This window comes from Microtus pennsylvanicus, chromosome 13 (assembly GCF_037038515.1).
Source record: "Microtus pennsylvanicus isolate mMicPen1 chromosome 13, mMicPen1.hap1, whole genome shotgun sequence".
NCBI classification, from domain to species: Eukaryota; Metazoa; Chordata; class Mammalia; order Rodentia; family Cricetidae; genus Microtus; species Microtus pennsylvanicus.
In genome coordinates, this window is record NC_134591.1 from 36,574,996 (window position 1) to 36,600,711 (window position 25,716).

General features: G+C 44.4%; 1 protein-coding gene across 1 annotated transcript in view; it reads left to right on the forward strand.

Moving 5' to 3' along the window:
• The window catches only part of Ror1 (receptor tyrosine kinase like orphan receptor 1), a 348,858-nt gene that overhangs the window by 222,987 nt on the left and 100,155 nt on the right, over positions 1-25,716 (forward strand). Inside the window, exons 3-4 of the mRNA XM_075945170.1 lie at positions 19,948-20,235; positions 20,758-20,788. Coding sequence (XP_075801285.1) covers positions 19,948-20,235; positions 20,758-20,788 — 319 coding nt within the window. The remainder of the gene's footprint in view (positions 1-19,947; positions 20,236-20,757; positions 20,789-25,716) is intronic.

Genomic DNA, 25,716 nt, shown 5'->3' on the forward strand with positions numbered 1-25,716 from the left:
GCCTGGGGGTTCTGATTATGTTCCTGGGGTCCTGCTAAGAGCAAGGGCAGTAAATTGCTGCCACTTTGTTTGAAAATTTTTTTAGCCACAGTACATTAGCTGCTTTTGTTTGCTTTTCCACTGGCGGTGTGCACACTTCTCTCTCAGAATTTGTGTTTCTTGAATGTCTCGTTTGTGAATAATGTAGCTCGCATGACGGAGTGATCGGAGAAAAAAAAGCATGCAAGTGGGTGTCCTGTTTGTCGTCTGTTAAGATCCTAAAGCTTCCATCATGAGAAATGATTTATGGAGTCTTTCTCTCTCTTTCCCATGGGTTCACGCAGACACATACACAGACACACACACACACACACAGAGGCATGCAGCATGCACGCAAACACATACTCTCTCACACACACTCAAACATGCACGCATGTACACATGCAAACACACTCTCTCTCACACACACATGCACACACGCACACACATACTCACGCATAAACACACACACACACACACACACAGCCCACACTTAGTCTCCTGCTTTCTCCCAAGCTTTCCATTTGTTTCCTTTCCCCCAGAGTAGTTGCTAAATGACCAATGTGATGCTTACTGTGGAGCAAATAGGAAGAAACGCACTCTCCGGGCTTCCCTGGGTAGTTTTGTTTATTTGGAAGATTCATAGATCAGAAGGTCAGGGGACGTGCTTTATTGTTAAGTTTCTGTTCCAAGTTTCCTGACATTTTTTTGTAAATAGATAGAGAAATAAATAAACAGGTAAATAAATAAATAATCAAGCTCTTTAACAGACAAAAGAGAGAGAGAGAGAGAGAGAGACTCATAAAAACTAGACCCTAAAAGATTGTTAACATTTAATAATAGCTGCATCCTCTTGGATCAAGAGCACTGACCCTTAGGCCACCCCACTTCTGGTAAGGTGACCTAAGAGCTTCTTGATTTGCTGATCCCACTGGGACATCCTCAAATGCAGTGACCCTTCAGACGTGACACTCGGGGCCTTTGGTGGTTGGCACTGAGTTCAGGGGCTTCTATCTTTTGATTAAAGTGGAGAGGGAGGAGGCCCTAGGCAGCGTTAGTGCCACGGCTGCAGACTGTGCTTCAGCCTGTATGACTGCGCTTGTTCATAAATCCCACAGATGCTAAGAAGCTGCAGTGCTGCACAAAGCCCCGAGGACTTTGAACATTAACTGGTTTTCCTGAAATCAACCCCCTGTCTAAAGTGGCTTTGGAAAACAATTCCAAAGTGGGTTGAGGAGCAAGCTAAAGTTAGGGAGTTTTCAATACTGACCAATAAGCCATATTAAAACCACAAGTATGTTTTATTTTACTCTATATTCAATATCGTTCTGGGAGGCTGCCTACCTGTAACACCCCCTTCCATCTGGTGGCTGCCCCTTTGATTCACGTGGGAAGCTCCCAGCAGCTGTGATTGTATTTCATAATCTTGCCCCATTAGTGGAAGTTATTGGCCAGACTGATGGCTCCTGACCCAGGGGAACCAATCTGATTATCTTTTCTGGAAATGTGGGTTACGTTCTTTAGCTATGGCCAGTCAGTGTTTGTGAGCTGTATGTATTGAGTGGGGGAAGGGTTGATCATTTACCATGTGTTCAGAGAAATAAAATAGCTGACCTCCAAGAAGAGATGAAAGCATGTTCGTGGAGAATCATATGTCAGAGCTGGAGGGAGGATCCGCTCAGAGTGCCTGTCTAGTTTTGAGCTCCCTTGCATCTCCTGAGATTGGCCAATGTCAGTTAGATGCCTCTTGTTCAGGATCTCTCCCGTTGTCGCTGCTCCAGTCACCCTGAGGGTTTCATTATTTCGTGTGTGGTGACTGGTCTAAGGGACTGGGGCAGCTGGGCTCTCAAAGCCTGCCCTCCCTGTGGTGGACTATGGGTATCTAATAGCTGAAGGTCCCCAAAATGACTGCCCCAACCCTCTTCTAACCTGAACCCTAAATTCACTTGCCCAGAGTCACTTCGGCTTTAGGGCTACAGGGAAAAGACCAGGGATTTCTGGTTTAATGGAAAGAAGGCCAATGAATTTGCACGCTTTCCACTCTCAACATACAGGTGAGAGGAAGGAAACAAGCACCGCCCACGCTGCTCAGAGCTTTCGCTTTGAGTTGGAAGCCCCCCTCATTCCCGGACAACTGCTAGTTTTAGGCTTTAATAACAGTGACATGCACTGCACTTTGTGGCATTTGAACGAAAATAGTCCTCATAGGGAATGGCACCATTAGGAGGTGTGGCCTTATTGGAGTGGGTGTGGCCTTGTTGGAGTGGGTGTGTCACTGGGGGTGGGCTTTGAAGTTTCAAATGCTCAAGCCAGTTCCAGTATCTGGTTCTCTCTCTTCCTGCTCCCTGCTGATTCAGATATAGAACTCTCAGCTTCCTCTCCAGCACCACGTCTGCCTGCATGCCACCATGTCCCACTATGATGATAATGGACTAAACCTCTGAACTGTTAGCCAGTCCCAGTTAAATGTTTCCCTTTATAAGAGTTGCTGTGGTCATGGTGTCTCCACAGCAATAGAAGCCCTAAGTAAGACCCACTTCTTTCATCCATTCACTCCCAGAGTTCAACTGTGGTATCGGTGACCAGGCTTGAGCCTAGACAAGTGGCTTGGGACAGGGTCTCATTTATAATGCAGCTCTATACTGAGAATTTCTTAGTCTGTAGTAGACAGAAAACTCACTTGGGTCCTGCTAAGAAAGAGTGAAAGAAGCTTCCAGAAACACAACCTAAGGAAATATTGCAAAGGGGGAAGAGAAGGTTTAAGCATAAAGATTTCAGTAAAAAGTACTTAAAGACTAAAGAGATGTCTGAGTAGCTAAGAAAAGTTACTACTTTTCCAGAGAACCCGAGTTCATTCCTCAGCACTTGTTTCAGGTGGCTCCCAACGCCTGTAGGTATAACTCCAAAAGGATCTGAAGCTGCGAGGACACTTGAACTCTCGTGCACGTACTTACATACAGGTAGACATGAAACCCCCAAAATTAAAAATAAAGCTTTTTACATCTTTAAAATTTAAGAGCAGGGAACCCTGATTGCTTTTTGAGCTGACGAGGGAGGGGGACTTGATTGGGGGAGGGGGAGGGAAATGGAAGGCGGCGGTGGGGAAGAGACAGAAATCTTTAATAAATAAATAAATTAAAAAAATAATAATAATAAAAGAAAAAAATTAAGAGTAATACAGTAAGGTAGGGATCTAACCTTCGGTGACAGCCTCTGAGGAAAACCCACTTCAGGGATTTCTGGGTCTACCTTCCCTGGATGTATGTGGTCATGTGTACTGAGGAAGAAGAAATAAGAACCCCAGATCAGGACAGTGGCAAATGCCTCTTCATCCATCCGTCCAGCATAAGGAAACCGAGAAAACTCCTGCTATGTGTTACACAAGCTTGAAAATACAAGTTTGTCTTTAACCAGCTGAAAACGTTGAGGAGGACTGTTCCAAGTTCATGGTCATCCTAGCCAGCTGGGCTTCCTGGAATCCTGCTCAGCCTTGTGTTTTGGCTACTGGTTCCTGACCAGACGGATGCATTTATTATCTCTTCTAGTCTTGCGTTAACCTGGGCCAGACCTGCTTCTCCTGCCTTCCTGCCTGTTATACCTCATTAATGGCCTTCCCTCAAGCAAGAGCTGTTATTGGTCCCCAGTTGTTCCCACCCACTCTGGACTGTCACAGCTCTGGGCCTTCACGTGGTCATCCTTATCCCATAGGACAGTCTCCTCTTCCACTCTAAGCAGAGTGAACTAATGGAAGAAACCAGAGGACTGGGCTGGGAGCTTCTGCAATGACATATTCAAAGATGTGTTTCCTGTTTAAATGTAGAGGTGCGGTGGGAACACGAAGGATATTGAGACCATGATGTAAACGTGCCTCAGGGCTGGCCCTTCAGGTGGTTGGATGTAAGCTGGTAGTTTTCATAACAACTTTGCTATGGCACACGGTAGATATTTATCCAGCAGGGACTTAGCATGTGAAACACGTGCCATGCTGGCAATCCTGCATGAAGAAGAACTTCTTACCAAAAATGTCACTAGTGTCCCTTAGGGAAACAGTGGGGAGGGTGCCATAGGTGAGGGCAGAGGTTGCCAAAGCTGCCCTCTGTCTCGTGTGCCTTGTTCTCCTTAACAACTGCACAGTTCCTGCCCCTGGCTCCCCCCAACTGGCTCTGCCCTCTTCTCCCAGGCTGGACATGCTCTACTCTGAGCACAAAGTGGTCCCTTCCATTCCCCCTCCGTTATTCTCATCATTTTTATGGATTTCTCCTATAGTTAATTCCGTTCTCTTGCCCTTTGCCTGATAAAAAGCCCACTACTGCCTGGACTCTCTATGGCAGTGGTTCTCAGCCTTCCTAATGCTGCCACCCTTTAATACGGTTCCTCACCATGTGGTCACCCTCAGCCACAACATTTTTCATTGCTATTTCATAGCTGTAATTTGGGTGCTGTTAAGAGTCATAATGTAAACAATTGTGTTTCCCAGTGGCTTCTCAATGGGGTGGCGACTCTCAGGTTGAGAACCACTGCTTTATGACGACCTGGTAACACTGCCTGTCTCAACCTCTTTCTCTCTCAACTTTTTCAACATCCAGCTCTTGACTTCCTGTGGATTGTCAGGTCACCCTGGCCCGTTCTTTCCTATCAGTTCCCTGGAGTCCTTCCCCCGTCCTTCTTCCTCCAGGAGCTGAAGGATACAGCCTATGTCACTTCTCTCGTGGAAACGCCATAGTTGCTAAAGGTGCTTTCTTTGAAGACCCTTTGGACACTCCTGGCCTATAAAATGGGTTGTTTCACTTCTCGAGGGCTTTGGCCATCCTTCCTTGCTCAGATCGCACTCTATGGTGAATGCACTGGCTTGGCTCTGACCAGGGTTAGAACTATTGAACACAGGCTCATAGCACGTTCATCTGCCTCTGGGACATTTGACCCAGCTCCCCTAAGCAATCTTGTGTTAGCCTGACCAAGTTACCATAACGAGAAAGGCCTGATTAGACCTCTAAAGTTGACAGTTTTCTGTGTTGAATTGATAGTTTCCCCTCTTGCTGCTGTGAAATCAGTGCTGTATTCTGTTTGTTTGACGTGTACGTGAGTGTCCACATGTGTCAGGCCCATGTAGAAGCCAAAGGCTGACACAGATGTCTTTCTCAACTGCTTCTCCACTTTACTATTTCAGGTGGTCTCTCACTGAACCTGGAGCCTTTTCAGCTACACTGACTAGCTGGTAAATCCCAAGGTCTTTGTATTCCTAGCCCCGGCCCTGAGGTTTCAGACACATGTGAGCAGAGCCCGTCCTTTCTGTGGTCTCTGACAATCTTCCTGCAAATCCTCCTGTTTACAGAGCCAGCATTTTAGCCCCTGAGCCAGCTCCCCAGCTGCTCCCCTAGTCCTTATCTGCAGATTGCTCAATGTTTGCTTTGCTTTGGGTTGGTGTTTTTTTTTTTTTTTTTTTGGCCAAAGCTCTAGAGCAGATAATGTCAAATGGTTGAAGAATTTGGTTCAAACTTTTAGAGCAAAACCACCTCGTTGATAAAAGAGACCATCCAGGTGACATACACTTCACTAGGGACCTGAGATGTGGCCAAGTCAGCAGATTCTTTGAGAAAGAGGGTGGGGGAACTGGTCTGTGCATTTTTTTCACAGTCCCAGAAGTTTACACTCTGGGAAAACCTGAAAGCAGATTGCCAATCTCTGTGGAATCCAGCTGGAATATTGACTGACACCCGAAGGGATTCAGGTCCTGTTCAATCAAGCTAGGATGGGAAAATTGAGATGCTCTAACCACGTGGTTCCCATAAGACTAGAAATTCATTGGCCATAACAACGCCCTTTTGTTTTGAAAACCACCCAGGCTCCATTTGGAACCATGGGCTGCTTGAGAATGTATTAGGATGGGGCAAGCTGATGTCTCAGACTGACCAGGGCAACAAAACCACAGATAGTCCTGGAGCAAGGTCCTGGATGCGTCCTGGTTGTTCCTCACTCAGGGTTCATGGACAGAAAGCACAGCTGTGACCTTTGCATGGCATAGACACAGTCCCAGGCTCACACAGAGAGGACTACACACCAAGCTGATGCCGAAGCCTGCCTCCCGTTCAAGGTACTCAGAGCTCAAGACTGACTTACGATGTGTTCTGTTTACATTGGCCTGGAGCCCAAACCAGAAATGTATTTCAGGCCTGGCCTTCTAGATGCTATCTCCAGTCATTTAGAGGTTTGTTACACAGCGCCGTTCATCCTGTCCTGCTCCAGTTAAGGTCTGTCAGCATTTTTCAAAGGTTTATAATTCAACCATAATGGAGGAGATTGCCACTTCCAGAGTTCAGCCTGGCATGTAGGACCTATACCTACGAGTCTGAAACTTTGGGTCCCCCGAAAGCCTTGCCCCCATTCCATTTTTAAGTTTGACTCTTACTGGGTGATAGTGAACCGTAGTACTAGCTTGTGGTTTTGTTATTTTTAGTTTGGCATTTGAAAGACTAAGGAAAACTGCCAGTCATAAGGCTCGTGGGGTATGTGTATATTTTAAGGGCCATTTTCAGGTTAGATGGGCGGGAAAGGTCAGAGGCAAGGCTGTCTACATCTCCCTAAGACAGGGAAGCAATTCTCAAGCCCAAGCCTGTGTTCAAATTTTCAGCTGGAGAGTTTAATTATGTATCAAATTGAAGACATCATGTGGAGAATTAACAATATTTCTGTTTGTGCATCCTGAATATTCCTATTATTTTAAATTTTAAATGAAATATCACACCTAACAAGCATGACCTAACAAAACAATATTCTTACCTACATATAAAAATGCTCAATAGTGCTGAAGAGGTGGCTCGGCGGTTAAAATACTTGCCAAGCAAGGGTAAGGGCCTGCGTTCAACTCCCAGAATCCACATAAATTACATAATAGGTATGGTGACTTGCTTGTAACTCTGGCCTCAAAAGGCAGTGAGAGAGGTCATCCTGAAGCAAGCTGGCTGATGAACCCTGGTTTTGATTGAGAGACCCTCCCTCAAGGAATAAGGTGGAAGAGTAATTAAGGAAGATTCTCAGTATCCACCTCAGGTCTCCCTGTGCACTCACGCATAAATGCATGTGCAAACATACATGCACAAACATGCATGGATACCACACACATATACACATGAGAAGAAGGAAAAATATTAGGCCAATAAAGAGATCAGTTCCATTGGATATTACAGCGCCAAGGTCTACTGTCTCTTCGTGTTTCTGATAGTCTGCTTTACCACTGTGTGACTTGTAAACAACGGGCATTCCTTTGTCATCCTTCTGTAATCTGGACGGCTAAGAAGAAGGCACAACCACCTCCAGCTCTAGTGAGGTCCCTCGTCCTGGCTTGTATGTACCTGACTTCCTCTTGTGTCCTCTTATGGTGGGTGAGGCAGGAAATCCCTCTTATTATGAGTATACAATCTCATTTATGAGCGCTACACCCTGTGACCTAACCACCCGCAAGGCCTCACCCCCTAATGCGAAACAGGATTTCAACATATGAATTTAGCGGGTGGGGGCAGCACATACCCTCAGTTCATAACATTTACAAAAGTTCATAACTAGAAAAAGATCACTGGACTTGGTGACTGCCCATGACCTGTAAGAGACCCCATGCCTAGGAGACAGCAGGTACTGAAGGCGAAGACTACAGTCTGTGGTGTGCGAAGGTGTCGCTGGCAGGCCCTTTGACCTGTTAGCTGTAGATGAAGTTCCCGGTGGGGAAAGTCAACAACACAGACAGGTGGGTCCTGACAGGAGAGAGTTCCCCTCACTGCCTCCAGGAGAAACTTCTGAAACCTGGGAAATCGTGTTTAAAGCAGGGTGGGAACCCCCATACATCACAGGGCTGGCCTGAAGATAAAGTACAGTTGCATCCATGAAAAGCCTGGGGAAATCAGCATGAGCCACGTGGCCCCTCCTCCTCACGCCTCTATGGATTGCAACTAGACACAAACGTTCTACACTTTTGGTTCAACCATAATAATTCTTCACTGATCTTAACTATAATAAGAGGAAAAATAGTTTTCTGAGTGCTGCAGAGTCTGTTGGCATGCAACCGTTCTACTTGTACAAATAACCCGCCCCTAGGTAGCCATACTTTCTTAAGCCCCTTCGAGATGTCTGGATGTGCTGGGCTCAGAAGGAGGCATAAGCACCATCTCTCCCGCCTGCCCAGGTATATAAGGCATAAGTTTTAAAACGTGGAGCATCTTCTGTGTTCTGATGTGTGTTCCTTCCCTGCCTTTTGACTGTTTGTTGACTTTGGTCCAGTGGACAGACACCCTTCAAGATCCTCAGCTCCAGCATCTCTTGATCCATTATACTCTTGTTCCCAAGCAAATGTGAGTGGCCAGGCAGAGCATCCCCTTCTGTTGAAAGTGATCTGCCCTCGGGCCAGCGGCAGCTTTTCTCAGCCAAAGATGCTTAACTGCCTCTTACCCACTCCGTACCTGGGAGGAGATGTTCCACACATAGAGTCCGGGCAAGAGTTTTGCTGGGGACTTGCTTTCAGTCTGTTGTGGGACCTGAGGCACCATGTTTGCCTCAGCTCTGGATTTTTTTTTCTTTTGAACTATAGAGATTATGGCAGGAAGCCCTTTTAGGGATTGTTGTGGAGTCCCATAATATCAAGGCTTAGCAGAAAACAAGGCTAGAATCTCTGGCCAGAAAATGGTGACTGTTTGACTGTGCACTCCTTCCTACGAGCATCCTGAAGAGACTTGGGCAGGGCCATTTTGCTCCTTTTGAGACTTCACCTTGGGTCAATGAAATTATAATCTCTGGAGGCATGACTCACCTGCCAAAATTTTTTTACTGTTTTTAATGTTTATCTTACTCAACCCTCACAACTTTCTTGTGGATAGTCACTGGCCCACTTTACAGCTGAACAAACTGAGGTTGAGAGTGAGTGACAGCAAGGAAGAGGTGGTACCTAAGTAAGGAGCCAAGCTCAGCACCTCCAAGGCCCCTGTTTTAACGGTCTCTTATTAATAGTAGCCCCAGAGTGGCTGTCATCCTCCTGCCTTTCTCTTTGACTCTTCCTGCTCTGCCTGCTCAGACCTGTGTGTTCCATTTCCCAGGTAACTGGCCGTGGGTGTTTGGAAGTTCCTGGCTATTTCGTCTGATATTTATTAAACACAGCTTGTGGCTCCCACTCAAGAATGTGCAAGCTGATTTAGATTATGCTTTGCATTGAGTTTATTAAGATAAAAACTATATTCTGAGGTAGTGAGTCAGAGGTATTTATGGTGGAGTGTGGGGACAGCGGCTTGCAGGTTCCCAGTGTGAACAGGGCACGAACTCAGCCCATGCAATGATCTGACGGTGTCTGGCAACCATCCTTTATGTTTAGCTAAGCGTTTTATTTCATGTTAGGAACCCCTCCCTCCTCTGCAGAAAAGCCTTTGGCCGAGACTGGTCCTAATGGCAACCTGCTTCTAAGCCATGGCTGGGTTGCCATGGCAAAGACCTGGGAAACATTTCCTATCTCTGTCTTTCTCACCTGTCAGAATGTGAACATAACTCGTGGCCTGCCTCCCTGTGGAGAGGTGGGCGGGCACTTGAAAATGAAGCCATAAATGCTGGGAGGGATTTGTGGACCTGTGGATGTGACATCTTGTCAAGCAGTTGGTAATAGATGGGGTGTCTCCAGAGCTGGTTTGCCTGAAAGTCCCTGGAGCCTCCCATTGCCTTAATCAACCCACGTTTATTAAATACCTGTGAAATTCTCAGTAACGCGGGCAGGGCCAGGAAAGAAGGAAATGGAGCCTCAACTCCCAGAGAACCCATAAAGCCCCTCCTTTTCCTGGCACTTCACTTTTTAGACTGATTAAGTCTCCAGTGAAGGGGCTTTGGCTTCCTGCACAACCCTGTCTACCAACTAGTTCCAGAGTAAGAAGCCAGGCTTGGCTCCCTTGTTTGCAGGGCCAATGGGGATTGCCATGGCCTGGATGATCTCAAAAGGTGCAAGAATGTTGAATCCTGGTAACAGTCATGGACAGAGCGGGAAAAGATGTCTGAGTTGGCTGGAAATGGGGATTCCAATGGGTTCTGGTGTTCAGAGCTTTGGGTTCTGGCTTTGTGACTTTGATCACTACCTTTCTATGTAACTTTGGGAATTGCTTAGCCTCTCTGTTCCTTAGCTCCCTTATCTCTAAAATGAGGATAATATAGTGTCTGGATCATAGAATTATTTCAAGTTTAATTCCATGTATATAATGCTCCAAGCAGTGGGTGGTGCCTTGTAGATGTTAAAAAAAAAAGTAAAGGTTTCCACTTTCTATAGGTAATGGGAACCAATGGCACTAAAAAGACATTGGCACTTTCTTTCCTACATAATAAAAAAAAAAGTCATAAAAAATTTCAACCCCTAACTTTTGCCTGGACACAATAGTCACTTGGGATGGATTGCCCCTGGCTTTCCAGCTGCTGGTATAGAGCAGGGCCTCTTAAACTTTCCCTACCCACAGTCCCTTTCACCCAAGAAAGTTTGATATAGTCCTATGTGTACTAGTAGGTAGAAGATGTGTACAGGTTAGACACTGACTGATAGTAAACTGTGAAGAACTTTATTTTAAAACAATTTTGTGAATACATGTAATTTTACCATTTGCTAATTAGTGAGATGGGTGAGCTTATTTATTTTTAGATAAAGAAAGAATTCAGCCTTTCCTGGATATTTGATGCTGCAGGAGGCTGTATCTTCAACATTTCACAATTGATTTGAGATTTTGATGCTATAATTTGCAGTGTTAATAACGCAAATTTGATTTAATACAAAATACAAAATGGCAGAATTCTGCTTAGTGTCATTTCAGAAAGTGCTGGAAATTTTAGCCTAATCCCATGCCAAAACTCATTGAACAATTTTTCTTAGATGTTTTTTAAAACAAAACTCAAGCCAACAACTCAAACAGGAATACTTTATGAGTCATGTGGTGGTTTGAATGGCAATGGCCACCATAGTCCCCAGGTAGTGGAACTATTTGAAAGGATTAGAAGGATTAAGAGTGTGGCATTATTAAAGAAGGTATGGCCCTGTTGAAAGAAGTGTGTTGCTGGAGGTGGACTTTGAGATTTCAAAAATTCATACCAGACTACCTTCCCTCATCCCTCCACCCCCATCTATCTCTTTCTTTGACTCTCTCAGCAGATCAGGATGTAGCTCTCAGCTACTGCTTCAGTGTCATGAGTGCCACCATACCCCTGTAGTGATGGTAACAGACTAGCCCTCTGAAACTGTAAGCAAGCCCACAATTAAGTGTTTTCTTTTATGACTTGCCTTGGTGTCTCCTCTCAGCCATATAACAGTTACTAAGACAGAAAATGTTTATTTTAATATAATACTTTTATTCTTTGAGAATGTCATGCCTACCTAGAATGTATATTCATCATATTCACCACCCCCATTCCTCCCTCCACCTCCTCTGGAATCCCCTTCCTGACACAGCCCTTCAAACTTATTGCCTGCCTTCCTTCCCTTTTTAAGTAATCCACGAGTACTAGTATTGCCTGTGTACATACGAGTATGGGGCCACCCACCGGTGCTAGGCCAACCTACAAGAGACCACACCCATAGAGAAAACTGAGTCTCCCTCCCTGGAAGCAGTCATCTGTTAGCAGCAGGAACTCACAAGCCATTTCCTACCATGTGCTGGAATGCCGACTGGGTTGATCTTGTACAGGTCTTAGGCAGGCCGTCACAATTGTGAGTTTATAAGTGCAATGTCCTTGTCATGTCTGGAAGGTACTGTTTATCTTAGGCCCCCTCAGCACTTTGGCTCTTAAGACCTTTCTGCCTTTGTGGGAGGAGATTTGATATAGGGAGATGGGTAGGGAAGAGAAGCAAGTTTGGAGACAGTTAAACCTCATATATAAATATGGATACACACACACAGTAGCTTTAGATTGGACTTTCCCTACACTGGGGATAATGCTCATCCCAGAAGTCATAAGTTTCCATGCCTAAAGCCTAGTGCTATGTGTGGGATACCTCCCTGGAGTTGTTGGTTAGAGGTACCCCCCTCTCAACAGCCTTGACTATTTCACTAATCTTGGGTACCCTCCAGAACTTTATGGTAAGATGCTATTGATTACAAAGAATGCTACATACTTTGGGGAAAGGTCTTGGGGATATCAAACTGGGTGATTCCCTGCAAGTTTCTTCCCTGCGGGATAGCTTTCGTGTTTCTGCGATGCACTGTGTAGGATACGGAAGGGATTGAGTCTTCAAAACTTAACCAAGTGTGAACCGCAAGGGACAACAGTACCAAACCTGGAAAGATACGTCTATGGGTGCAGTACCAGTTGCATGAATAATATGGAGATAACCATCACTTCCTGTTTGTATGCAAGACACATTCCAAAGGGAAAACCACACGCCTGGTACTTGAACTCTGACTCAGAACCTGCAGCTGTGGAGCTCTGGGCACTAGGCCTGAACCTACTATCATTATTTTTGCTACATGGACACAGTATAAAATGACTTTCTAAATATGTATCTCTTCTCCCATAGATTAGCGCAGCTCTTGGTCAGCTCTCCTTATCAGAGAGGTGTCTTAGTGTAGAGGACGACAGTTATTAAAGACTCACAGTGAAGAGAGCAGGTGTCCACGGGAAACACAGTCACAGATGGGACACCCACAGCACAGCAAGTTTTCAGAACAGTCTCCAGACATGAAACAGTCCAAAGACCTACCAAATGGATAGCTTGCATGCTGAGGAGTGACGCTAGGAAAATATTGAAAGTCTTTGTTTTATGTAATTAAGCCATATGTTTCAACAAGAGTAGAAAATTCTGCACGTACGACGAAAGCTCAACCGTCCATGTACTGACAGTTTTGTGAATGAGCCACAGTTTTCTGGTGCCCTCACTGGAGTGATGCGGTGTGCTAGCAAGCACAGTGCAGAGAGTGTACATGTCCGTGTGCTCAGTAACAAGGTGCCGAGAGGTACCCAGTATGGCCTGATAAGAACTGCCAGAAATACCTCAGACTCCTCTTATGTTTGAATTAACTTTTGGTAATTACATATTTGGAAACCATTTACTGTTGCCAGCTTTTTTTTTATGACCTCTACATTCAGTTGCCTGACCTCATAGATCATGCATGTTCTTGCAATCACTCCCTGCTCTCTGACTTAGGAACTCTGACTTTAGCTTGACATCGTCTTGAGAGCTTGCCAAGAGACCTTCCCAGAAGATGAGGATGTGCAGGCCAGGAAAAGCAGGTGGGAAGTGTGATAGAAGGATATGGGGGCCTGAGTCCCAGTCCTAGCTTTTATTAGCTATGATGATGTGGGAGGGTCTTCTGTTTTGTGTTGATTTCATTGGTTAATAAAGAAACTGCCTTGGCCATTTGATAGGCCAGCCCTTAGGTGGGTGGAATAGACAGAACAGAATGCTGGAGGAACAGGGAAGTGAGGCAATCGCCATGCCTCTCCTCTCTGGGGCAGATGCCATGGAGCCAGCCACCAAGTCAGACATGCTAAATATTTCCTGGTAAGCCACCACCTCGCCACCACCTCATGGTGCTACACAGATTATTAGAAATGGGTTCATCAAGATGTGAGAATTAGCCGATAAGAGGCTGGAACTAATGGGCCAGGCAGTGTTTAAATGAATACAGTTTGTGTGTTGTTATTTTGGGTGTACAGCTAGCTGTGCAGGAGCTGGGCTGGATGAAAAGCAGACCTGCTCGCCTCATCACTACAAATGGCATTCACCTCATCAGTACACTATGACATGTGTCTTTCCATCCTCTGAGCCTCGGTTTACCATCCCGAAGCTGAGAAAGCAGAGCTGTGGCTGTAGCATGTGATAAGACAGTAGTAGCAGACTGTGCCTTCCCCAGTGCCATTCATTGCAGTGAAGGGAAAAGTCAGTTGTGCTTAAGAATGGCTTCCATGAGGCAGCATCTTGACTTCAGAGTCCAAATCTTTCATGTTCCATGGTGAAATGGGATGTCTGCATAAATGATGCCTCCTGAGCACCAAGGGTCTGGTACTGTGCATCCCACCTCCCAGAAAACACATGTACTCCAGGCTGAGCTCACTGCTTCAGGAAAGAACCAGTGCACTGGTTAGTTAAGTGTTTTCAGTATTGCTGTAAGTAAGCTTGCTGTTTCAGGGAAACAGGGGACCCAGCTTTAGTTGCCAATAGTAAAATGTGAAGTTTCAAACAGAAAGTAGAATTTTGGAAAACATTGAGCTATCACCATGCACTTAATCCTCTCCTGCTCTTTGTGGATGACTGGAAGTGACAGAAATATATATGTTCTTTAATCTCAGCCCTTAGAAGGTAGTTACAAAAACAGGTCACTCTCTGTGAGTTCAACGCCAGCCTAGTATGCATAGTGAGTTCTAGTCTATCTGGGGCTACATAACATGTAACCCGTCTTTTCAAAGGGGGGTGTGGGATGTGCCCATGTGTGAAAGATGTATCTAGTGTTTTCTATATGGACACTCTCAAGAAACCATGTGTGGGTTGAAGGTCCACTGAAAGTAAGAGACCAATCAATCCTTTTTGATGCAGTAGATTAGGGAACTTCATTGCAATGGTTTCATATTTCCATGTGTGGGTTGAAGGTCCACTGAAAGTAAGAGACCAATCAATCCTTTTTGATGCAGTAGATTAGGGAACTTCATTGCAATGGTTTCATATTTCACATTGGAACGTGAGACAGCACCTGTAGCCTGATTTGGGTGTAATGTCCAAGGCGAATGTTCTGACTTACCTGAAAAGCTATTAAACACCCCTCCCTCTTCCAGATCTGTGAAACTGGAGTGTTCTTACCCTATAGAGTTCATCTCAACAGACTAAATGCTAAAACAAGAGGCAGGCCCTAATCTTAAATCATAATCTTAAATAGTACATTAGCAGCAAGATAGAATGAAGACACTCTTCACTGCTGTGTGTCTCTCTAGAACATAGTTCTTTTTCAGTAAAACATTTAAATTATTTACTGGGTTCTTGTAGTTTTGAACAAATTAAACAAATTGCAAACTAAAAAAATTCTCTTTGGAGTTCTCAATATTACAAACAGTATAAAAAAGAGAACAAGAGGTTTGAGGTTTCTATTTTTATTATTTTTATTTTATTTTTCTTTCATACATAAATGCATTTGATGACCAAGCCCAACCGTCCCTCCTACCCCACCCGCTACCTCCTGTGTGAGAGAACTTCTGCCCTAGAAACAGGGACTCTGGAGATGAACTTATTTGTTGTGAATCTCAGCATTTGTTCCATCATCTTGTGGTCCTGACCAGCTCTCTTACCTCTCTCTACCTTACGTTTCTCATGAGTAGGATGCTCATAACTATAGCTGCTGGGACAGTATGTCCTAGGTAGGTGTTAGCCATGACAAATGCATCATCATCATCATCATCATCATCATCATCACCCACCTTTGCTCAGGAACACAGAGGGGGTGGAGTCAACAGAATCAGAATTCTTTTCTTTTTCTTTTTTTTAAAAATATTTATTTATTCATTATGGATACACTATTCTGTTTGCATATATGCCTGTAGGCCAGAAGAGGACACCAGACCTCATTACAGATGGTTGTGAGCCATTATGTGGTTAACTGGGAATCGAACTCGGGTCCTTTTGAAGAGCACGCAATGCTCTTAACCGCTGAGCCATCTCTCCAGAATTCTTTTCTCTGAGTTATACCCACCTTCTGCTGAGCTGCCATCACATCATTGGTGGTCTAAGAAGGAGGGGAAAGCATGAGACATGTCTCATTGCCCAAGCACACATTGTCAGAGGCACTGACTCCAGCCACCAATGCACAACAGTCAGGGAATGGCGTAGAAGCCAAATGGTGTGGCTCTGGGTTTGTCCTATGGAAACATACACTGCCCCAAATAGAGGAAACCCCAAGGGTCTCCAGATAAAAGATAAGACAATCAAATCCCTGAGACTGTTATTCCAGTGACAATTTAATCCTCATGGCTGTTAGTGGCAGAACCAGCCCTAGATCTGCTCAACTTCTTTTCCAGCCTGCAATGGTGGCTCAAACTCTGCATTCATAGCACAGAGCTAGGTCCCCTAGACTGACACATGAAGCCACAGAACTTTCCAGGAAGAGACTAGACCCCGGGCAGGGGCTTGGTAAGAAAAAGAGGGCAGGCTGGTGAGACGATTCAGTGAGCGGAGGCACCCGCTGTCAAACCAGATGACCAGGGTTTGATTCATGGAACCCACATGCTGAGACAGGTTCAGCCTTCACACACACACACACACACACACACACACACACACACACACACACATCGAGAGAGAGAGAGAGAGAGAGAGAGAGAGAGAGAGAGAGAGAGAGAGAGAGAGAGAGAAACTGTAAGAAAGATAGAGGAGTGTCTATCTTTTTCATTTTATGGCTGTCAGAGCGCCTTGTGTCACTTAGTTGAAATACCACCCTGATGCTTCTGCCCTTGGCCGAACTCAGTTGCAGTGTTTGTCAGCTTTGTAGCTCCGGTGAGTAGCCGCACAGTCACAAACAAATATACATCTTGTCCTTTGCGCAAGGCTCTGGTTAGTGAATGCAGAGATGTTTTTAGGCCCTGTTTTTTGTCTCTCTGAAGAAATTCTGACCTCAAGATGTCCTGTGGCCCCCTGGTGCTTTCAGAGAGAGGTGATCTATTGTAGATATACCTGTGATCATGCAGAACAGTCAGTCAGGCAGAGGCTTGGCCTCCCAGGAGAATAGAAATAACAGAATCAGTTCTACTGGAGCTAAAGAAGGGATTGCCCAGCCAAGAGCATGCATGTGTGTCCAGTCTCCGTTGACTCTGCTGCCTGGTCATGTGATGGAGTGGAAGGCCTATGGTCCAAACTGGAGGGATATGATTTGGGGCCAGTATGGCCATAGGCATTAGGCAAGTCATTTGACCTCTGTGACCCTAGATTTCTCACCAAGAAGGAAGAGGTCATGTTCCTTCCTTGCGGAGATGGGGAGAGGGGTGAACACTGCAGCAAATCCTTGGCATACAGACTTTGTTTCAATCTGTAACTGGTGCCATTGAACTTCGTGTAGTGTTGGCTAAGCCTGAGACTTGAAGGCCATGGCTGCTGATACATTGGGGAGCCAGCTGTGTGAACAGGAGCTAGTCAGCTAACATCTGGTTCATAATTCCCTCTTCTTCAAGTGGGGACTGTGGAGAATGGGCCTTTCCCACTTACCAAGATGGTACAGGGCTGGAGGAGAGGAAGGAAACCTCCGTGGCACCTGAAAAGCCTCCCACAGAAGTCATGGTTGCAAGACCCACGATGGCACTCTTCAATGACACTTCAATTCTTGGGCTTCGGCAAACCCTGGCTTCAGTACTGCACACATGTCACTCAATTTAATTTTAATCTTCTTCTAACAGCTTTGCCAGCTGGGACCTATTTGCTGCTTAGTTTTTACGTTAGCTGTAACAAGGTACAAAGAGCTTAAGTCGCTTGCCCTAGGTTATATAGATAAGCTTGGGAGCAGAGAGAACACCTGAATATTCAAACCCAGCCAGGCAAATTTCAGAACCTAATGAATATTAGTTGCTAGGTTTATATGAGCGTTGTATGGTTTGCTTTTCCAAGTTTCTGTCTATAAAGAGCATAGAGTAATCCTTTGAGGCTGTTAAGCTATGGTACCTCACGAAGCTGTTAATTAGCCCTTCCTACCTTCTGGGCATCTATTAAACATCTTAGGAACATATGTGCCTATACTCAGGCACAGTCGTACCCATGGGCCAAGGATGGGTGGATTGATAGATGCATAGCTCATAAGCAGGGTACAGAAACATGCTCCAAAATAGAGATCAGAGTATGCATATTAAAAAAGGTCTCTAACACAGTCCTTGATGAACTCCCAGTACCAAACCTCTAGCGCAGTCCTTCATGGACTCCCGGTCCCAAGCCTCTAACACAGTCCTTCATGGACTCCCGGTCCCAAGCCTCTAACACAGTCCTTGATCTGCTCCCAGTCCTGTTGGCGAGAGCACAACCACCTTGAGATGAGAAGTGTGGTCAGAGCAGCAGTGAAAGGTGAGCTTTGTCCTACCGCAAATGTGATAAATGTCACTCACAGGGACAACATGGTCCTGTGAGACTGCAGAGACCAACAGTCTTCCTGTGCAAACTTAAAAACAATAAAAACAATAATCATTTATTTTTATGAGTCTCTTTTATAAGCTTTGGGGTAATTAAATTTGGGTAGTTAAATATCTCAAGAAACAAAAAGTTATTTCCCAATAAAATTCCATTAAACTCAAGAAATTTACTGGGTTCGGTGGTGTCCAGTATAGTAGCTACTGACCACATGCAGTAATTCAAATTTACAGGCTCAGCTAAAGGCAGGCGTCAAGGCACAACCAAGGTATACGGAGAGGTGGCTGGAACCTCGGGTGAGGGCCTAAGGAATCTCTCCACTTCCCAGACTTGAGCATCTCTTGTGTGTAATCATAGATGCTAGGATGAAGATGGTAATGACTGTTCTATTCGGAGCACAGAATTCTACAAGAACCAGACAAAGAGAGATAGTAGAGAGAATATCTGTCAGGGAATAACCTATCCAAGGAAAAGGAAAACCAAAGAAAATTTCATATTGGCAAATAGCAGTCTTCAACTATTGAACTTAATTTTGAAAAATAACATATTCTCTGTAACTGAATTTCACAACTAATATTTATTGTTTTCTAAACACCATTGAAAAGCAAAGTTAAATAGATTCCATTAAAAATTTTAATGTAACAAATCTCAAAAGCAGCCAGATGCAAATGTAATCATATGATAATTCTACTTATATGAAAGCCTGGCATCAGCAAAATTACTCCTATGATGATAGAAATCAGAACAGTGGTTGCCTGGGGGAGGGATGAGAGGCAAGGTTTGGGAGCTGGGAGCAACTACAAAGGATTCAGGAACAGTTTCTGAGGCGTTGATCTATCTGGATAGGACATTGGTTGCACAGGTGCATGCATTTGTCAGTACTTGTGGGACCATTTGAGTTCAGTGCATTACACGGAAAGCAAATTACATCTCGGTTAAAATTATGTGCTGAATTGATAAGAGATGGACAGATTAGATAGGTAGGTGACAGAAGAAGGATGGATGGATGAATGGATGGATGAACTGACAGACAGATGGATGGGTGGATGGATGGATGAATGGGTGGATGGACAGATGGATGGATTAATGGATGAACAGGTGGATGGATGGATGGATGGATGGATGGTTGGATGGATGGATGGATGGACAGATAGACAAACGGATGGATGGATGGATGGATGGATGGATGGATGGATGGATGGATGCACAACCTAACTTATTCTGGCTCCATGAATAATACTAAGAAAGTAACCATTGCCCCTTTTTCTTGTAGTGATCTGATCTCCATGAATCTTGTGTCACTAATAGGAAGGTTGGGGGTACACTTCCTGATTTGGTGTGGTGTGGAGATAATTGGGTTGCTCTTGCTTTTCCCTGTGTTTGATTCTGTTTCAAGGTGGACAAACAAGAAGAATGTTTGTTAAAAGTTGAGAGGTGAAAGGATTTTAAGTAAATTTCAATTTTACTTTCCCTTTGTCCTCATTTCCTCCTCTTCTTTGCTAAATTATTATTTGCCACAAGAAACATGTATTAATTTTATAATCTGCTTATAATCTGAAGTTCAAAAAGTCATCTTTCCTTGGCTGAGAGAGTATGGCTATCCATGAGTGCAATTCATGTGAATGCTTGGGTCTTCTATTCTGATCAGTCAACAGTCTCCATCAGGTCCTGGGAGCTGTATCAGCAGCCATGGGATCTTAGTAAGTGCTGCCACCTCATTCTTTGCCTATGGCCATGTACTGATGTACCTCATTGTGACACTAAGACATGCTGGAATATCCTGAATTTGCTTAGGGGTCCTCTTCAGCTCTGTGTCCCTCTCAGTGCCTCTTTTCTCTTGTCCACAGATTCTTACTTAACCCTTGATGAACCGATGAACAACATCACCACATCCCTGGGGCAGACTGCCGAACTGCACTGCAAAGTGTCTGGGAATCCGCCTCCCACAATCCGCTGGTTCAAGAACGATGCTCCTGTGGTCCAGGAACCTCGCAGAATCTCCTTCCGGGCAACCAACTATGGCTCTCGGTTGCGGATCAGAAACCTCGATACCACAGACACTGGTTACTTCCAGTGTGTGGCAACAAATGGCAAGAAAGTGGTTTCCACCACTGGAGTCCTGTTTGTCAAGTTTGGTAAGCAGCCTTCAACTGGTTTGACCAGAGTTCATTGTGCCAGGACAGCCAGAGTCCATAAGGGCACTTACTGAAACCCACAGCTAGTGCCATTGTATTTAATTTAGAAATAAGTAATCCACAGACCAGCAGGGCATTTCCATGGTCAGGAGGAATAGAGGAGGCTGCTTCTCTCTGACCTCACTTCCCCTACTAGAAACCCCTGTGCCTTGTTTCTCTCAGTACAGGTAGTCCTCACCCTGAGGTGTTGGCAATGGCAATGCCTGCCCATATGCAGTCACTAAGCTATTATAGTCTTTGCATTTGTCTATGCAGTGTTCAGACCCTGTGCTGCGGGAGTGAGTCACATTCTCACCGGTATGCTGGGATTCCGGGATAGAGGTGGTTGGGGGGAATCGTAGTCAAAAGAGGGAATCCAAGAAAAATCAATACAGGTGGGAGCATTTGTTGTCATTGGTGGATACACTCTTCCTCACCCTCCAGTTACCCAGACTGCGTCTTTTGTTGTTCTTGTTTCTTTAGGGCCTGCTCCTACTGCAAGTCCAGGATCCTCGTAAGTACTCCGCATCTCTAAGCTCTGCCATTTCGAAGCATTTCTGCGTAGGTTTCTGGGCAGAGGCAATGTTGTCCTGTGCACGAGCCAGAAGACTGTGTTTCCAGATGCCGCTGCCTTCGCTTTCTCTCTGATGTGCAGCCCCACAGGAGACCAGCCCTGGCAGTAATCTCTAGTCTGGCAATCAGGAATCCGACTGATCAAAGCAAACCTCTTCCTACATTTACTATTTTTAAATGAAGCTAACAGTTAGCGGCAACAGTGGATTTGGTCAAATCAAACAAAAAAATGATGGAGTGCTGGCTTAGGAACTTTTCCTCCCGCTACCAGGGTCTGTTTTACATTCTGCAAGCATTTCTGATGTTGTGAATTATTGCACAGGGCAACATTAGCTGATCACTTTATTTTTTATTCCTTCCAAAGAACTCAGCAGCCAAAGTTCTAACTCACAAAGAGGAGGGGGAGCTCCATCTTGGATTGAGAGTCCCCTGGCAGTTAGATTCCTTCCAAATCCCTTGATAATGGAGTTTAAGGATTCCATTTCTGTAAATGATGCTATTGTTGATGCGTTTATTATTCTGGCGGAGGGATTCTCATCTTTCACTCTAGAAACATCTACTTGAGGAGGTATTTCTTTTTTACTCCTTATGTATATTTTTATTTGGAGAGAAAGACCCATTTATTCAAACTTTGCAGGGAAACACACACACACACACACACACATGCCTTGCCTCTGTATTCTGTAGACTTACAGGCTAGAATTCACCGGGTCTGCCGTAAGAGCCTCAGCATGCCTGGCTTGGACCACACCAGTGTGAAAAGTGACCGCCTCTTAGCCTGCTCTAATCCCCTCTGCGCCTCTTCATTACAGAGGGAGGTATTTTAGGGCATTGGTGTGTACCTGGAGGCCCAGTGGCCCACAATCCCATTAATAAAATAGGTACTGGGTAAAAATAAACATTGGCCTTCAGCCACACTGCTCTGCTGTTTCATCAGCCAATTAAAGGCAACTGTGAAAGAGTCTTTAAAATCACCCAGTGCTAATTGCCCTCTACCTACCGCCATCTAAAACATGGCTTGATCTCAGAGCAATCGGAAGTTCGGCCACTCAGCCTCGCATCTCTTGAAGCTAACGTCTCCTTTTTTTTAAAACTGTCTCACTAATTCCATTGTATATGGAATTCTTTTGAAGTCTTATTTAAACAAAGATTAAAACTTTTGTTACATGCCTTAAAACCACTTCCCACACGGGTCCCTTATTTGTTCGTATTAACCCGTGTTTCTAATGTGGCTGGTAATCGGGTCACAGGCAGCTTTTGTGGTTCACTAACTTTCCTTTGCTGTGCAGCCCAAGGCTGTTGATGTTCTGTCTGCTGCTTTTGCCTAAGAAAGATAGTTCTTTGTAATCCCAATGGTGTTAGATACTGACCTGTCCTCTTTTCTGTCCACATTGGCTTTTTCTTGATGGCCATCTTTCTGGTGAAGCCAGTATGTTATGATTTAATTTTATACAGATAATCTAGCGACTTCGTGAGTATAGCTACCTGAAGAGGAGACTGAAGTTCATTAAAGATACCTACCCACAGCTAAAGGGATCTGCTTAGATTTGCGTTTCATGTTTGCTGTCTGAGCACCCACTGAGTTTAGGTGGCACACGGTATCGATAGCTGCCATCCTTGCTTGGGTCATTCATGTTGATTCGCCTAAAAATCTTCAACCCAAGTTGACAACTTCACAGGGCCTTTTCCAGCTCACTCTCATTTTGGCATTCTTCGTTGTTATTTTGTTGATTTTATTTTCTTTCCGCGGGGTGTGCGAAGGTGTGTATTGACACCAGAAGGCTATGTCCTCTTCCATCTGGCTCTGCTTTCTTCCCTTGAGGTCAGGATCTCTCGCTGAACCCAAAGATAGGCTGGTGACCAGCAAGGCCCAACGATTCTCCTGCCTTCGTTACCCCTGCTCCCTGTACTGGGGTTGCAATCACTTACAACCATACCTGACATTTTCTGTGACTTCAGAAGATTTGAACTCAAGTCCTCATGCTTCTACAGCAAGTGCTGTTACCCACTGAGCCTTCTACCCAGCTCCACTATTCCTTTCCGAATAACCCATAGCATTGTCTCCTTTCTTAACTACCAGTGCTTACTCTGTCACTAGGAGTTCCCAAAACTAACTCCCAGACAGTGTGGTAGTTCCTTCCACCTGTGCCCTCAGAGTCCCCAGTGATCAGGCAAACCCAGGCGCAGTCAGAAATAAACAGAATGGGAACTGTAGGGACATCGCAGCATTAATGGCCTTCTTGGAAATTTGCTTTTTCCCATAAATAGAAGTGGCATGCTGTTTACAAGTTTACTTGTAAGTAGCTCAGTCAGAGTCACTGAAAGTAAAACCAAATGAGCATCTGAGGCACTGTCCGAACATCCAGAACCTCACAAGAGTGAGATGCAGGAGACAGAACCCAGGGGAAGCCAGGACTGGAGACCTCAGCCCAGGAGCCCTCCAGTCAGAGGGACCAACCAATTCAGGTTTTCACAAAACAGCTTTGGGACGCTAAGGGTGACTTGAGGGTTTTCGATGACTCTGTTTATAATCTCAAACTTTAGCGCTACTATATTTGCTAGTCTCTAGACCATCCCAAGCAGTTACAAGCCCTGGAGCAAAGGCACATCTGAGGCTCATACTGTCAGAGGCAGTAAAAGGTATAAATGAAACCAGCATACCTGCCAAGTGATAATGCTCCTTCTACCACATTGACAAATACTCCTTCACACCCCAAAATAAAAAAAAAAATGTGTGAAAAATGGTTTTCTATAATTGAAAGGCCAGACTCTCAAAATTTACAATTTTAACACTATCTAGTACAAATGAGTATAATGCTCATGGGCTAGACACATATATAATGTGTATGATTTTATATGTTAGGTCTATAAAATTATTTTTCCTCATTGTCCCACATGGACTCGCTTCACATAGGGCTTAACTTTGGAGAATTTTATGTACCATGTTCAAACATAGACATGAGATTATATCTGATAATCGTCATTATAGACTATGCTACTGATTTTATAATCTCATCATGCATGTTGGTCTTAAATGCACAAATCGTCTCAACGTGTATAAATTAAAGAGTGTGGTCATGTGCCCCTCATCAGTGGAGATGTAGGCAACTCTACAGTCATCAGGCAACTTTGTCATTGTGTATCTAAGAGCAAATTTACAGACCTCTAGATAATGTAAGTCAGTCTCTTGAAATGACTTCTGATGGAATCAAGACACACAGAAAATTTTAAAAAATGCAAGAGGCTGCTGACAGCTTTACACAGCACATTTGTAATAAACATTTTAGGTGTCCGCTCTACATAATGGTGAATGGTATATGTCCTCTATGACCTCTATGCATAGCTGAGACATTAGAGCAGTCTCATGCAGCTCTGGAAGCTAGAATTCTGATAGCAAGGCATCTGTAGGTTTGGCTCATCCTGAGTGTTGCAAGGAAAGCTTTCTGTATTCTCCTGGGACTCACCAGTACTTGCTGACATCCATCAGCTCATGGACATGTTACTTGAGTTTGGGCTTGAAGCTCCATGGTGCTCTCCAGCAGAGTTCTCCAAATAATCAATCTCCTTCTGTGAGAAGCAGCAGTAGCACCATGCTAGGACTCACATTGTTGCTTTGATTGACCCTGCAAAGACCCAACTTTCATCTAAGATTGCATTCTGCATTTCGGGGGGATAGAGCCTCCTTATTCTAATCTGTGGAGAGGGCACAGTTCAGTAGACAACTCTTAATATTGCAAAATCTTGCTCAGTCATGTGATACGCTGTTTCTCCAAAACATGAGAACTTTCACAAGTAATGATTAGGATCTAATGAGAAATCAAGATTATAGATGCTCTGATATTCAAAATGCTATTTGCTGTGAAAAAAAAATTACAGCCACACAGAGAGGAAGCGTGTGGCCAGGTGACTGGTTTTTCTTTTCTCCTGCTGAAATGCTTCCGTCAGTGCTGTCCTCTCCATATGTAAGACAGCATCTCCTGCCCTGACAGAAGCCCAACACCCACAGACTGCCCATCACTGTCAACTTGGGTGGGGATGTGTTCCCTGGGACCAGAACCATGCTGATCTCATGAGCGACATTTAAGGTTCTGTTTATACCGGGCCAGCCTGGAGTGCTGAGTCTCAAGGCACAGAAGGGCCCACGTGGACTCCTTACTTTTATTAAATTCATTTCATAATTCTTTTCTTTTATAATGTGGGCACAGGTGTGCTTGGACTTTCTCTGCCCCCTTCCTCTCTTTCTGCATAACCGTGTTGTTGATCACTTTAAAGTAAACACAACTCAGTGTTGGTATCGTTACAGTTGTGCAAACCTCGTTACTACCTCACAATACCCGTACTTCGGTGTTAGGCTTATTTGACTTTAGCATAATAGTTTGGTGTCCGACCACATCATAGCATCCAGTACTTCGTTGCTTTTATGAGTAAATGATATTCCACTATGTAGTTAGATCACATCTCGTTTATTTCTTATTGGTGGACACGTGGGTTACTTCTGATTTTTGCCTGTTCAGCATAAAGCCATGTGTAGGGTTTTGTTTTGTTTTCAGGGGATGTGGTGTGTGTTTTCAGCTTCTTGGGTATGTACCCGAAAGTGTAATTCTGGGAACATATGAAGATTGTGTGTTTAAATTTTTGCAGAATGGCAAATCTGTTTTCTAAAGGAGCTGCACAATTTTATATTAACAAACAACGACAAAAAGGCAAAAGGATTTTAATTTCTCCACATGTTCTCTGACACTAATTTAGTCTAAAATTTGTATCTGTCTATCTATAGATTATTTGTCGATCTATCTATCATCTATCATTTACCTATTTCTATCTATTCATCTATCTATCTATCTATCTATCTATCTATCTATCTATCTA